The 14,037-nt window shown below is 45.2% G+C and overlaps 1 protein-coding gene across 9 annotated transcripts in view; it reads right to left on the bottom strand.

The window, feature by feature from the left end:
• Positions 1–14,037, bottom strand: part of LOC123344610 (Grid2 interacting protein) — a 102,484-nt gene that overhangs the window by 77,178 nt on the left and 11,269 nt on the right. For 8 of the 9 annotated variants that reach the window (XM_044981014.1, XM_044981006.1, XM_044981008.1 and 5 more), the window contains one exon: positions 4,175–4,767. The exons of the other annotated variant lie outside the window; for it this stretch is intronic. In XM_044981014.1, the coding sequence (XP_044836949.1) occupies positions 4,175–4,767 (593 nt within the window). The remainder of the gene's footprint in view (positions 1–4,174; positions 4,768–14,037) is intronic. 9 annotated transcript variants of the gene reach the window in all.

The raw sequence follows: 14,037 nt of genomic DNA, 5'->3' as shown, positions 1-14,037 counted from the left end.
CATCATGTGACAACTAATGAAATTCCCAGTAAGCAGCAGACATTTCAAGGTTATTAAATCTGGAGCAGTAAAGACAGCAGTTACACAGCGTACAGATTCACATGCTCCTTACTCTCAAGTACCAGTGCAGTGTTTACAATTAACCTGGTATTTTCAGTGGGCCAGATCCTGAGGTCCTCCTGTTAAAGTTTTTTCTGAGTCATGACTTCAGGACTTAGCCCAAAAGAAATTATAAAACCTAGTCATATAATGAAAATTCTGGGCCAGAATCCTGGGTGCCCTCTGGCTGCTCCAGCCATACACCCAGCGATCTAGCGAGTTAAACATCCCCCTGCCTAGAAGAATCCTTGGGGTGGAGCACAGCTACCAAAGCATCTCCTACACTACACCCTCCAGCTACTTTCCCCTCTCCTCTCCTCCCCATGCAGGGACTTGACTTGGGAAAAGAAATTGGCAGGGCATCTCTACATCCCTGCAATTCTCAGCTCTAGAGTGGCCCCTTGGGCCATGGTCACTGGGTGTAAACTAGCACAGCTGCCTTGGCAGCCAGAAGAGGGAACACAGGATGGGCAGTGGCAGGACAAGCTGCCCTTCCTTTGCCTTACTGAGGCACATACATATGACCTGAAGGGGCTACGACTAGGGATAAGAGATGTTCAGTCTCCATGAGCTGTTCATCCTTGACTGCCAGCAAGGGGGCCTAATGGTGCAGACAGTATCATCTACCATTGGGAAGGGAACTGGGACCAGTCACCTCATTCATTACTCAGCAGCCACCAATCACTTGGGCTCAGTTTACATTGTAAATTCTTCAGGCCAGGGACTGTCTTTTTCATTGTTATGATTGTCTGTATGGTGCCTGGCACACGCCAGGGTGCTCAGTGAATAACAACAGGAAAGGGTGACCTGGAACTGAAAGCCTAAGTATCATTATTATGTCCTGACAAAGCCCCGCCCCACCTCACCATTCTGACAAAGAACAACAAGCGAGGAGGCCAGAACCCCATCTCTAGGTCCATTCTTCCCCTCAACTTCTGTAGCTCCCCTTGGAGTGGGCCATTAAGTCCAATAACACACAAGGAACAGATCCTGGATCAGTGACTCAGATACTGGGAATGTTTGGATGCAGATTTTGAGCCCCCCAGGTCAGGGATAGGGCAGTGAGGGTTTGGGTTCATGTCCACAGCATAGCTAGCCATGACAATAATACCAATACTGGCACGTGAGTCACCCAGCCCCCTCCATGAGTGCTGTTAGCCCAGGGAATCAAATAAGTTAATGATCTAGCATTCAGTGTAGGAAAAGCCTCCTGCATCTTGGGCTCACTGAGCACACAGCAGAGAACCCAGTGCTACCACAAGCACCCTTCAACCTTTTAGCATGTGACCAGAGCCTGGACCCCAGTGATGTTGTGAAATAGAGGTGAGCTACTAGTGCATTCTGGGTAATAACATGCAGATGAGCTTCCCAAGCATATCCCCTCCCCCCCCCCCCCCCGGCTTTTTGGCTTATTCTATCCAGTTCTACCCAGGGGCAGCTCTAGCAATTTTGCCGCCCCAAGCACGGCGGCATGCCGTGGGGGGCGCTCTGGCGGTCGCCAGTCCCACGGCTCCGGTGGACCTCCTGCAGACGTGCCTGCAGAGGGTCCGCTGGTCCCGCGGCTCCGGTGGCGCATCCGCAGGCACGCCTGCGGGAGGTCCACCGGAGCCGCCTGCCGCCCTCCCGGCGACAGGCAGAGCGCCCCCCGCGGCATGCCGCCCCAAGCGCGCGCTTGGCGTGCTGGGGTCTGGAGCCGGCCTTGGTTCTACCACCAGCAGCTCTAACTGAAGCAGCATTTACCAATAAAGGATGGAGGGAAGCACTCTATTGGGTTTTATTATTTTCTGCAGCTTGTTGAAAATTAGGCTACTTAAAACATCAGAGCCATTACACTCTCATTCCTGAAACCAGCAACCCACAAAGCTCTACAAACTCATTTCCTCTCAACACTCTGGGGAACAAGAGGCTGGATGAGCTGGTGCAGAAACAAAGCGTGTGGAGGGATTACTGCTTGCAAGCAGTGCAAACTGATTAAAGTTACATAGAGATGCAGCAACCATACCTACATGGCTAAATCCAGCTCCACTTCCATGAATGGTCCCATTGACCTTACAGGTACACGTTGCACGAGGAAGAGCCTTTCCAAAATCATTAATGTGCTTGCTTCCTAAATTTTAATGACAATCATCCAAGAAATATTTACTGTGGTTTAATCCAATTGCATTAGACAGTGTAAAATAGACCAACACCTTCATCCATTTGTTAATCCTCAATAATCAGGAGGTATCTTTCTAACATGCAGTGGAACTGCCTTTGGAATCATAAATTAAATGTATATTTGTGAGCCCTTAATTTAAAGCTTGACTGAAGAGCGAGATTCAGCTGATACTGACACATCTCTTTACTAATGTCTTGGTGTTTATCAGCTTGGGATCAACAAACACAACCCGGTTATTTCATAACAGTATTTTAAAAAGTTACTTTGAAATGGAAAGTAGGAAGATTAAAGAAACAACTGTGATCAAATTTATAATTAGCAAGAGGTGATGAGTTTGGCAAATTACCCACCGGGTAACCATCAGGAACACAATGAAGCTGTAATTACTTTGATTTTTTTCCTTTGCTGCAAAATAAGAGCTAAATTTTTTAAAGGCTGATATGATAAAACTCTAAATGAATATTTAGATGCTGAAGAGAAGGATATCTGGCCTTACAGATTATCGCTTAACAATAATTATGTTTTCATGGTGAAAAATTAATAATACTTGGCTCTTCTCTTCAGCCTTCCATCCAAAGATCTTAACGCCCTTTGCAAACATTAATTCATTCTCACAATCCTCATCTGTAAAATGATGGGGAAACTGAGGCACAGAAAGGGGAAGTGATTTGCTTATGGTCACCATCCAGATGGTCAATGGCAGAGCTGCATATAGAACCCAGGAGTCCTGATTCCACTCTCACTAACCCAAGTTTTATCCAAATGTAACTCCACTGACTTCTATTAGGGTCACACTAATTTACACAGTTATAAATAGAACAAAATCTGGCCCCAAGTCTCTTGACTCCCAAGCCTATGTTTTAACCACAAAACCATCTTGACAAATCAGGCTCCTCTCACAAGACCATCCCCCTTCTCCTTTTGAAGACATTTCTGATAACAGTAAAAGAGAATGTCCCCAAAACTTGCCTCTGTGAACCCTTCCACTGCACAGATAGAATCCATGCATGGGAACATTCTCATTTCCAACTGGATCTGAGTGGCACACCCCTGATTTTCAGACATTCAGAGAACCCACATCTCAAACTGAAGTCAATGGGAGATGGAAGAACTCAGCCCGAAGTCAGCCCCCAACACTCTGCCTGGCACTGAGAATACTATACACACCAGAAAAACTGTAGCAGGCAATGAGAGCCTAAGGCATAGCTAGGCTGCCAGGACTCTGCCTTCAGCAAAAAGTGGCAAGAGAAAGGCAGCTCCACAGGTTCCCTGTGACTTACATGGTGGAAGGGAAATAACAGGAAATGGCCAAGACACCAGGCAAGACCTCCTTGTTTATGCATGAATATATGGGGTCCAGCCTCGACCAGGAAATAGCCGCAACCCAGAGTCCCTGACCCAAATCACATCTGGCCCCCAATATTTGAGCACACCTGGGGTGACTGACAGATTTATATGGAAATCACATAAAACTCAATGACTTGAGTGGAGCTACCCTGATGTACACCGGCTGAGGATATGGCCTTTTGGTCTTTGCATTTTGTGAACAAACCCAATGGTAACATGGTAAAACTCCAGGGGAGTTGAATTCCTGAGACCAGAAGTGTCCCAGTTTCACTCAACTCAAACATCAGTGACCCCAGTACATGAGAAAAGGGAAAACAAGGATCTATATTATCCAAATCTGCTAAGATGTTACTGGACAGATTCTGTTAGTAGAGCTCAATCATGAATAATACTTTGTGTGTTGACTCTGTGTGCACCCCTTCCTTGAGTGAAGAGCTCCACTAAATGCTCTAATAACAATCATCTATGAACACGTGGATCTGGCCACACAGCCTCCTCCCCTTCCCCGGCTTTAGCCAGACTCACAGTGCCCTGCTAGACAGCCATCTGGCCCTGCACCCTTGGTTTTACCTTCTTGTTGAATTCCTGGGCCTTCTGTTTTCTCTCTTGGTGGATGGCGTCAGCGTTTTGGACAAATCCCCGTACACTGCTGCTGGTCCATCTCTGTACCCGCCCAAGCCGCAGCAGCCCCAGTCTCAGAGCCTTCCCTTGGCAGGATTTGATCATGGCAGCTGCTGCTTCATAAAGCTTCACTGGAATCCCGTTGACTTCCAGCATGTAGTCTCCCGGTTTGATTCCACACTCAGAAGCAGGTGAGTCTGAGGCTACGCTCTCCACTTGCAGGGCGTTGCCACTGTTACACATCAGGCTGAAACCAAACTTTCCATCCGGGCCAGGATTGACATGCATCTGCTGGATGCGTGAGACCACTCCAATGCTGGGAGGCACATTCTCACACTGCCTCGCTAGGTTGATGAGAGTCTCGCAGTTCATGGCGGAAACATGCTGGCCTTCTATCTCCAAGATCTGGTCTCCTGGCTGAAGACCAGCTACATAAGCGCTGCTGCCTTCTTCTACTGCAAGGATGTAGCAAGGACCATTTCCACTTATTTTAAACCCAAACTCTTCAGGCCACCCCTGATTGGTAGCCGGCATGGTTGTAACTTGAGAGGGAGAGAAGAAAAAAGTTGTCAAATTGTTTCCCATACAGTAAGAACATTAGGTCCAGCTGATGTTATTTATATAGGATGCCCTCTGGTGGGAATTCTAGTCTGCTCTGTGTTCTCATCCCTTTGGAAAGGAAATGCCCATGATAGGGTGGGGAGAAGATCCTTTTTATCCCTCCCTACAAACTGCTCCTTATCCTTCTAGTCTAGTCCTTTTGTTTCCTTTGGAAGCAAACTAACTGTCTTACCTGCGTAATGAAACCATCATTTCATATTCCTGGTAATGTCACCCTAAAAACCAGGTCACACAAATGACTCAAAATGGCTTACTATAACAAATATTCCTCATTACACAATGACTGCAAACATATCTGTATTAGAATTTGCCATATCCTCTAGATCCTGCTGGGATGAGCACTCACAGGCTTCACATGGGGAAGGTGACATTGCACTCGCACCAGTCTGGCCATGACAAGGTAAGCTGCAACACCCTTTATGTGGTACTGACCCACTTTCAGTATAATGAAGGGTAAACCCAGAATTTAAGAAGAGGATGTATGAAAGGCCTGACGCATGAGTAAGAACAAAGGATCTGATTCTGCTTCCACTGAAATCAATGGTGTGATACTGGCAGGCCAGGTGCCAGCTCTTGCCCAGGCTGCAGGCATCAGCTAAGAACTGGCAAACTCAGTACTGGAGACCAGACCAGTTCACTTATGTGTTGCTCAACATAAGTATTAGTCTTATAAGAATGTAGTTAGTGTCTAGAGTCTATAGAATGTTTGTATATCGCTGCTTATTTGTAATGTTTGCATTCCATGCTACAAGGAAATATGTAAGTTTTGCTTTGCAACTTTGAAAATGTTTGCTCTAAACTTGTGACCTCAGATGGGAAGGGTGTTTCCCCCAGCCAGTCCAGAAGAACTATCGAAATCAGATGGGCCATCAAGGAACATTGCAATACAAATAATTGGTGAATGGCCCTATCGCACCTTGGGAATGTTACATGCAAGGAAGCTCATCCTATGGACTTGGAGGCTGAGTGAAGGAAATAAATCAAAGACACAGGAAAGTCTTCCATCTCTTTGCTGTTTGAACTCTCACAGGCCAGAGACACCAAACTGAAGTCAGAGATCCCCCAGGGCTATGCCTGGGTCCGCCCTGAAAGAATCTTGAATTCACCAATTACTACAACTGTCACTCCCAGGATTTAGATTCCAACTCATTTTTGTGTATATGTTTCATTCCATTAACCTGTAAATAACTCCCTTCTTTCTTTTTCCTAGTTAATAAAACTTTAGATAGTTTTTTACAGGATTGGCTACAGGTGTTGTCTTTGGTGTAAGATCTAGGGTACCAGTTGATCTGGGGTATGTGACTGGTTTCTTGGGACTGGAAGCAATCTGAACATTTTGTGATTTTTGGTGTAAGTGACCATTTATCACTACATCCAGCTTGCCAGGGTGGCAAGACAGACTGGAGAGTCTACTCTAAGGGGACTGTCTGTGACTCCATGATGAGATTGTTATAGTGACCCAAGAGTTGAAATGTGTTGTTACCGGGCTTGGTGAAATGTAATTATAGAACATACCACCAGTTTGGGGTGTCTGCCCTCTTTTTGACAGTCTGCCCTGCGGCAGGCACTCAAGGTCATGAGCCACTACAGAGAGCCTGACAAATGGCAAAACTCCCATTGACTTAATGGGGAAGATCAAACCACAAAAGAAGAGTCAGGCTCACCAGCCATTAGTGTTTGTGGAAGAAGCACACACTGAAGGGGAAACTGGAACATGTGATCATCAAGGCTTCTTTAAACACTCCAGAGCAACATCCTTGAACCTCCTTCTCAGCTGCACTGGATTCACTAAATAATTTGTAGGCACATCCATTAACTGTCCTTTGATACTCGCTAAATAATTTGCATACAGACTCACTTGCTCTCCTTTGATCCAGCCTCTCTATGAAGATGCTGTTTATTCTCAGATTTATTTATTACACATTATTTAACATGCATTCAGCATGTCTGAAAAGCTAATAGAGACAGGGCCCTTGCAATCAAAATATTCCAAAGGAAATAAAAAGCATTTTGCCTGAAAGTGTTTTGTTAGTGAAAGAGACAACAGAAGTTGGTCCAATAAAAGATATTACTTCACCCACTTTGTCTCTCTAATATCCTGGGATCGTTACAGCTACAACTGCACTACATACAATTTATGGAGGCTTGTTAGTAATAATAACCATTAATCAATTATCATCATGAATGCATTTTTATTTTTGCATTGTTCAACTCCAAAAGCCTCTAACTCCACTCAAGATTACAAAAAAGCAAAGTAACAAAACCCTAGTGTTTTAAAACCAGTACCATGGACCAGTTCCAAATAAGCTCAAATAACAACCGCTAATACAAACTAAAAAGAAAATCAGTCTCCAGCATCTCTCAAGCTTCATATCTAGTGATAGGAGAGTATTCCAAATACCTGACTCCCATCTTGAGATTGATTACACTAAAGCACTGTCAGCAGAGAACCACAGAGAATTCCTGTGCCCATTTGTGTACTCAGTGCCTAATTCCTACTGGAAAGTTAAGGGAACTGGGTGCCTCATTCTCCTTTGTATCTTTGAAAATCTTCCCCTTCTTATTTTTCCCTATTATTTTGAGTCACCCTTCATCTGTGTCAGCGCTTTCACTAAGAATAGCGGGGGCAGGGTTGGTGTGTAAATAGAATCTTGATTTATCACCCAAAGTGGCTATCTTCTGCCTTTGCATTTATGGTCGGAGTCCTACTCCAGTCCACACTCATCCCCAGTACAGAAGCGTACATGTGAAAGAAGCCATGGCATCATCATTTCAGCTGTTCTTTCACCCAGTGACTATCGGGCCAGCTTGACTCTTCTAACTCCAATTTTAGTGACAAAATTATGTTTTCTCTTCTCACTTAAGTCCTGAGGAGCCCTCCTTACATTTTTATCATTTGGAATTCAGCAAGAGATTACAAGATTTTTAATATCCTATTAAAATCCAAGTAGATGAAAGACAAATATCTCTAACCTCCTCCTCTTGGCAGGGATGACATGGAGCAGCTTGTTCACAGGGGAAAAGGATAGTGGGGGGAGAGAGAGATCCATTACTATAGAAACCTTTATTAATAATCACCGTCTGGATCTGCTGCTGCAAATAGCTACTTGAAGCTGTGCTGTAAAGGGAATTGGGAGGATTGTCTTACAAAGAAATATTAAAAGAACTAAACAACAAGCAATAACTAAAGGAGAGAGATAACAATTGTCTGTGAAAATGTCCAGGAGAGAGCATAATAAGGGTGGAACAAGCCTGTGATTAATGGGGTGAAATTAAGCAAAGGAAAATTTAGGCTGAATATCAGGAGAGCTATTAGGTTGTGGAGTGAGCTTCCCAAGGGAAGTCTGGAGACCCCAGACAAGGGCCATATAAGCAGGGAGACAGACAGACAGACAGTTGTCCTTCAGCCTGGACATCTGAAATGAGAGATTATGTACTAGGGAACAATGTTGCTTGGCTAAAGGGAGATGGACCAGGTGACCACTTACAGTAGGTCTTTTCCAGCTCTAACTTCTATGAATCTGTGATATGAGAAAAGACTTACAGAAATCTGTGGCCCTCGGAAGCAGGCCAGCCAGGCTCTCACAAAGGTCATGTTTGTCTCCCTGAGGTTTCAGGACTGTCTTCATTCTCATCCGTTTCCTTCAGAAGCACATATCGCTGATCCACACAAATTCTTTTTGCTCCTTCAGACAGCCAGGTCTGATCAGCTGCTATATCCACAATCCAGCATTCAAGGTGCACTTCACTGGGGAATAATAGCCTATACGCTATTTTTTTTTCCTTAAGGCCCACAATAGTGATTGAACTGGCTAAACACTTATGTATGGCACCTTAATGGTGAAAGCGTTGAGATCAGCAGTATAAAGAGAGATTCATTCTAGCAGGGTTTCATTTTTCCCCACTCACTACCACAACAAACTGCCACTAAAATGACCTTCCAATCTCCTTAGAACAGAAGAAGTTCCCCTCAAGATGCTGCGTGTTAGCTTCATGCATATTTTTCTTACTCTGTTTAATCTCACTGTCACCCCAAAGAGAACTGCAGACTGATTACAGTGTTAGTAACGGCTTTGTCTCATGCTGACCTGAGACTGAAGACCTATAAGTGGAATTAGAATTTGAAAGGAGTTAAAATGGATTAGAGCCCAAGCAGGGAAATCTACTACCAGGGCGGGTGCAAGGATGTTTTGCGCCCTAGGCGAAACTTCCACCTTGCGCCCCCCCCCCCCCCGAGCTCTGTGGCAGCCCTCTGCCCTAAGGCACACACCCCTGGGGCAGCTCCCCACTACCCACCCCGAGGCACCCACCCCCCACAGCAGCTCCCTGCCCCAGCTCACCTCTGCTCCGCCTCCTCCCTGGGCACGCCGTCGCCGCTCCACTTCTCCTGCCTCCCAGGCTCACAGCGCCAATCAGCTGTTTGGTGCCACAAGCCTGGGAGGGAGAGAAGCAGAGCGGGGCGGCGTGCTCAGGGGAGGAGGCAAAGCAGAAGTGAGCTGGGGCAGGGAGTTCCCCTGAGTGCCGCCCCCCCTTACTTGCTGCAGGTAGCCCTCCCCGCGCCCCCTGCCCCAGGTCCCTTCGCCTAAATGCTGACGACAACCGGGGCGGCCGAAGATCTGGCCGCCGCGGTTGCTGCTGAAGGACCCGAAATGCCGCCCCCTAAATGCTAGTGCCCTAGGCAACCGCCTAGGTCGCCTAATGGGTTGCACCAGCCCTGTCTACTACCCACACTAGCAAATCAAAATAGACAACTATGGGATGTCAAAGCAGCAGAAATACAGAGCTAGAGAATGGCCAGAAGCACTATCCTGGCCTGGTCCTGCAACCAGCTGTGTTGGGGAGAAAATCAGGGATATTGTGCTGGGTAGAAATGCACCGATATATATCTGGCACACAGAAAAGCACCTCACTCAGTTGACTGCCGAGATCTAGGCTAAAGAGTGTACTCAGAACTGTGTTTCCTACTTCCTATTCATACTCGGCCCCCAGGCAAAGAAACCAGTAGCCATTCTCCTGGCTTGGAATGGCTGAGAGAGTTGGACACAGAGGGCCAGAAAGGCAGGGAAATGTGAGATAACATGGGCTGAATATTAAACTGCTGTCTTCTGATTTTCTCCTTTGCTTCCTCAGCATTTCAGGATCCCTGGGCTTAGCAAGCTAAAAGATTTTAAGGTATTATGCCTCCCGCTGTGGCACCAGCAAGAGCTGGGGCCTGGGGTAGAAATCTGGGGGAGGGATATTACATCCCATTAGGAACCACACAGCATGACTTTCTTCTGTTTTATGTGCCAATGTGGGCTGAATATCAGGAGAAACTGCCCAATGGTGACATCCAGAAGGGACTGGAATAGTCTCCCAAGGGAACTGGTGAGACCCTCATTACTTGTGAAACTTGAAACTTGACAGGATAAAGCCTTGGAGAAGACACCATGGGCAACAATCCTACCTTGCTCTGGAATGGTTGTGATGCTCGGTAGGTCTTTTCCATCTCTAATTGTGTCTGTTAATGGCCATAAATGTGTCACTGCTCTAACATTCATAAGCATCCATCCCCTCTCACCTTCTCTTTCTTGATTCCACAGCAATTGTTACTTTTACAACAAATCTGTTTATCCATCATATGCACAAGGAGCCGAACACTTCCCTGGTATAACACTGTGGACCTCAGCAGAGTTGCATCAGAGCTAAATCTGGCCCAATATAAACATGTGTGTGCTTTTACTGTTACTTTTGCCCCCATCTACACAAATGCAAAACCAAAGGGAAACAGAAATAGTGATGGGCTGTGAAGCATGGATACTGGAAATCTGAACAAGAAAAGCAGCCCAAAGAGATGTTTATGTGGAAAGTATCTGAACCTCTCAATCTGGAAATGGGACTAGAGACCCAGAAAGCTTAGGTTCTCTCACAGAATTCCCAGCAAACCCTGTCTTCCCTGCCTCATTTGGGTTCGCAGACACACAGACTGCACACACAGCCCAAGTTATGCATGCACAATTTTTCACGTGGAACATTTTGCATATGCAAAATACTGTGTGCGCACAAGTTATACTTGTGTACCTAAGTCAGGTAGTTAGATGTCTGACTACTCACTTTGAACACACAAATGCAGCTTGAATAGAAATACTTTACTTTTTTGCTCATGCAAATATTGGGCATGAAAAATTGTGCATACAAATACCTAAGAGTAAAAACTGTCCTACTAATTCTGGTGTGGAGAAAGTAATGAAGTGTTATTTACTCCTTCTCATAACACAAGAACGAGGGGGCCACCAAATGAAATTAATAGGCAGCAAGTTTAAAACAAACAAAAGGAAGTATTTCTTCACACAGTGCACAGTTAACCTGTGGAGCTCTTTGCCAGAGGATGTTGTGAAGGCCAAGACTATAACAGGGTTAAAAAAAGAACTAGATAAATTCATGGAGGATAGGTCCATCAATGGCTATTAGCCAGGATGGGCAGGGATGGTATCCCTAGCCTCTGTTTGCCAGAAGCTGGGAATGGACAACAGGGGATGAATCACTTGATGATTACCTGTTCTGTTCATTCCCTCTGGGGCACCTGGCATTGGCCACTGTTGGAATACAGGATACTGAGGTAGATAGATCTTTGGTCTGATCCAGTATGGCCATTCTTATGTTCTAATTTTAGAGGATGGGTTGAGGCTTATCTGAAAATTTGCCCCATTCAGTCAGTAAGCATTTCCACATCCTTAATCAGGAGGGATAATATTTGATCTTTTCAGATGTGTGACTGACTGCAATAAAATGTACAAAATATTCACAACAAACGTGAAGCTGTTCAGAATAGGAGGATTTTTTCTCATTTGGCATGAACTCAAGAAGACGTTTTTCCAAAAATATTTTCTTCCTCTGATGTATTTGGGGGTGCAAAAATAGGCCCTGTTATCAAACCAAAAAACAACCCATTTTTGAGCAGAGCTGTCTACACGCAGGGCATAAAATTGCTCAGAATTAAATAGTGAACAATTCCACTCATAATTTAGTGAACACAGGGATTGCCAGACTAGATCAGACCCAAGGTCCATCTAGTCCACTATCCTGTCTCCAACAGTGGCCAGTACCATATGTCTCAGAGGAAGATGTAAGATTCCCACACATCTGTCTACTCTTCACCAGTTGTGTACATGTCTTGAGATGAAATTCTCGATATCTTGTGGCCATTGCAAGCTCCAGCTGTGCAGCAGCCCACTCAAATAGCCCTCTCTCTTCATAGGCAGTGTCATAGTGCATCACCTCAGGACCAACTCCTCCTGGCATTCATGAGCTATACTTCATGCCAATCATTTTGCCCAATCTGAGATTTCTCACTTATTTCTAGCTAATGGCTGGAGTTCCTGTTGATTCTGGTCCTTCCTGGTTTCTGTGATATGTGCAACCTTGTATTTACCTGGGACACTGTATACATTTCCCAGAACTGAAGAAGAGGTCTGTGTAAGTTCAAAAGCTGGTCTCTCTCACCAACAGAAGTTGGTCCAATAAAAGATATTACCTCACTCATGTTGTCTCTCTAATATCCTGGGACCGCCACGGCAACAACAACACTGCATATCTGCCCCTAATCCATTTTAATGCAGCTTCAGTCTCTGGCCAGGCACAGAAAATCAGCAGCAAACAGCAGCTTTATCTCCTGGAGGATTGATTGTCTGTGTGTTTACTTCCTGACTACACTCTTCTTTCTACATTAAATATTGTCATTGCTGCAGGATGTCTAGAGCAGGACAAGGCAGCATTTAACATCAAAGGCTAATGACTGACTTCTCACTCTGCTAACTGGCCAATGTACATTCCTGCTCTCCTCTAGCAGTGAGGTCTGTCTGTGCGTTTCTACTGTGCCCCTTACTCTCCCCTTCCATAATCCCACCCAGTTTGCTGCTGATTCCTACACTGGCAGCCATATTCCCAGGTGCAAATTTAACTTCTCTTGATCAGGGAATGGAGGAAGCTGATAAGGGATCTAGGTCATGATAGAAATGCTGAGCTAGGGGAGATCACAGATGTGAAGAGTTGCGGGGGAGGGGTGTCTCAGCCTAGTTCCCGATTGGCATTTGCTCACATCACAAAGTACACTATTTAGCACAGTTCAGCAAACTGTCAGTCTCTGCTCTGAAGAAACTGAGGCAGCGGTTGAAACAGCAAAGTGTGTTGCAGACCAGTATCCTGGCAGAAATGAATGGAAATTGAGGAACCCAGGACTAGTATAAAATAAGGTGCTATAAAGCAGAATTGGGGTGCCTGGGTAGAACTCACAGGGAATACTTGACTAAATCTCCAATAGTCATGGGTGCTGCAGGTCTGGACCAAGGTTAATTTGCAGAGTTGTGAGGACTCATGACTGGATTAGCACTGGGGGCTGCAGGTTAGGATTGAAGTTCACTGGCAGAGCTGAAGGGGGGACCGAATGGCTGAAGTAGCAGGGGATGGTCCAATTCAGGACTGAGATGCACTGGCAGAGCTGTGAGCAGGAGTTTGCACAGCATCTCTCCTCCGTATGCTTAGCTCTTCCAGCTCCTCACTTTCATCACCACCAAAATCACACAATAGCAAAAATAAAGGAAAAATTTCTAGTACAGAACTGCTCCCACTTCTGCACCGGTATGATCAGAGACACCCCAATGTTTGTCAGGCACCTGCAACATGTCTAGTTAACATGGCATGGGTGTTATTGATTAGGGAAGAGCTAGGAAACCCTTATAGCTTATAATTGGCCTTATTAAGACTATGAAGAACATAGCACCCGGTGACAGCTCTTGTGTAAACAACAAAACCAAATAGTCTTACCATGTCCATCCAGATACCTGCAGAATAGAGAGAAAAGACCAAGATACACTGGGATTGCAAAAGGAAAACTTCTTTGATTTGTGGGACCCCCTTTTTAAAAAGTCCATAACAGAAAATTTGTTTTGTTTCAGCTGGTAAAAAAATCTTGACTTGGAGCGTCAGCAGGTGTATTCACTGCCCTCTGGTGGTGACATAGAAATAAAAACAGGAATTCTAGGAGAAATTTTCTTTAGCTATTAAACCCACTCAATATGAATGAAGGTCAATAATTGTGATGGATTTTCTTTTTTAGCATGTAAAAAAACCTTTGTCTCCTTTGTCAATAAATGTTCAATGTAGTTGGGTAATTTAAAGCACCAGACATGGGCTTGACACTGAACTCCAGCCTT

The sequence above is a fragment of the Mauremys mutica genome, chromosome 11 (genome assembly GCF_020497125.1).
Source record: "Mauremys mutica isolate MM-2020 ecotype Southern chromosome 11, ASM2049712v1, whole genome shotgun sequence".
Classification (NCBI taxonomy): Eukaryota; Metazoa; Chordata; order Testudines; family Geoemydidae; genus Mauremys; species Mauremys mutica.
This window is presented reverse-complemented; position numbering and strand designations above follow the sequence as displayed.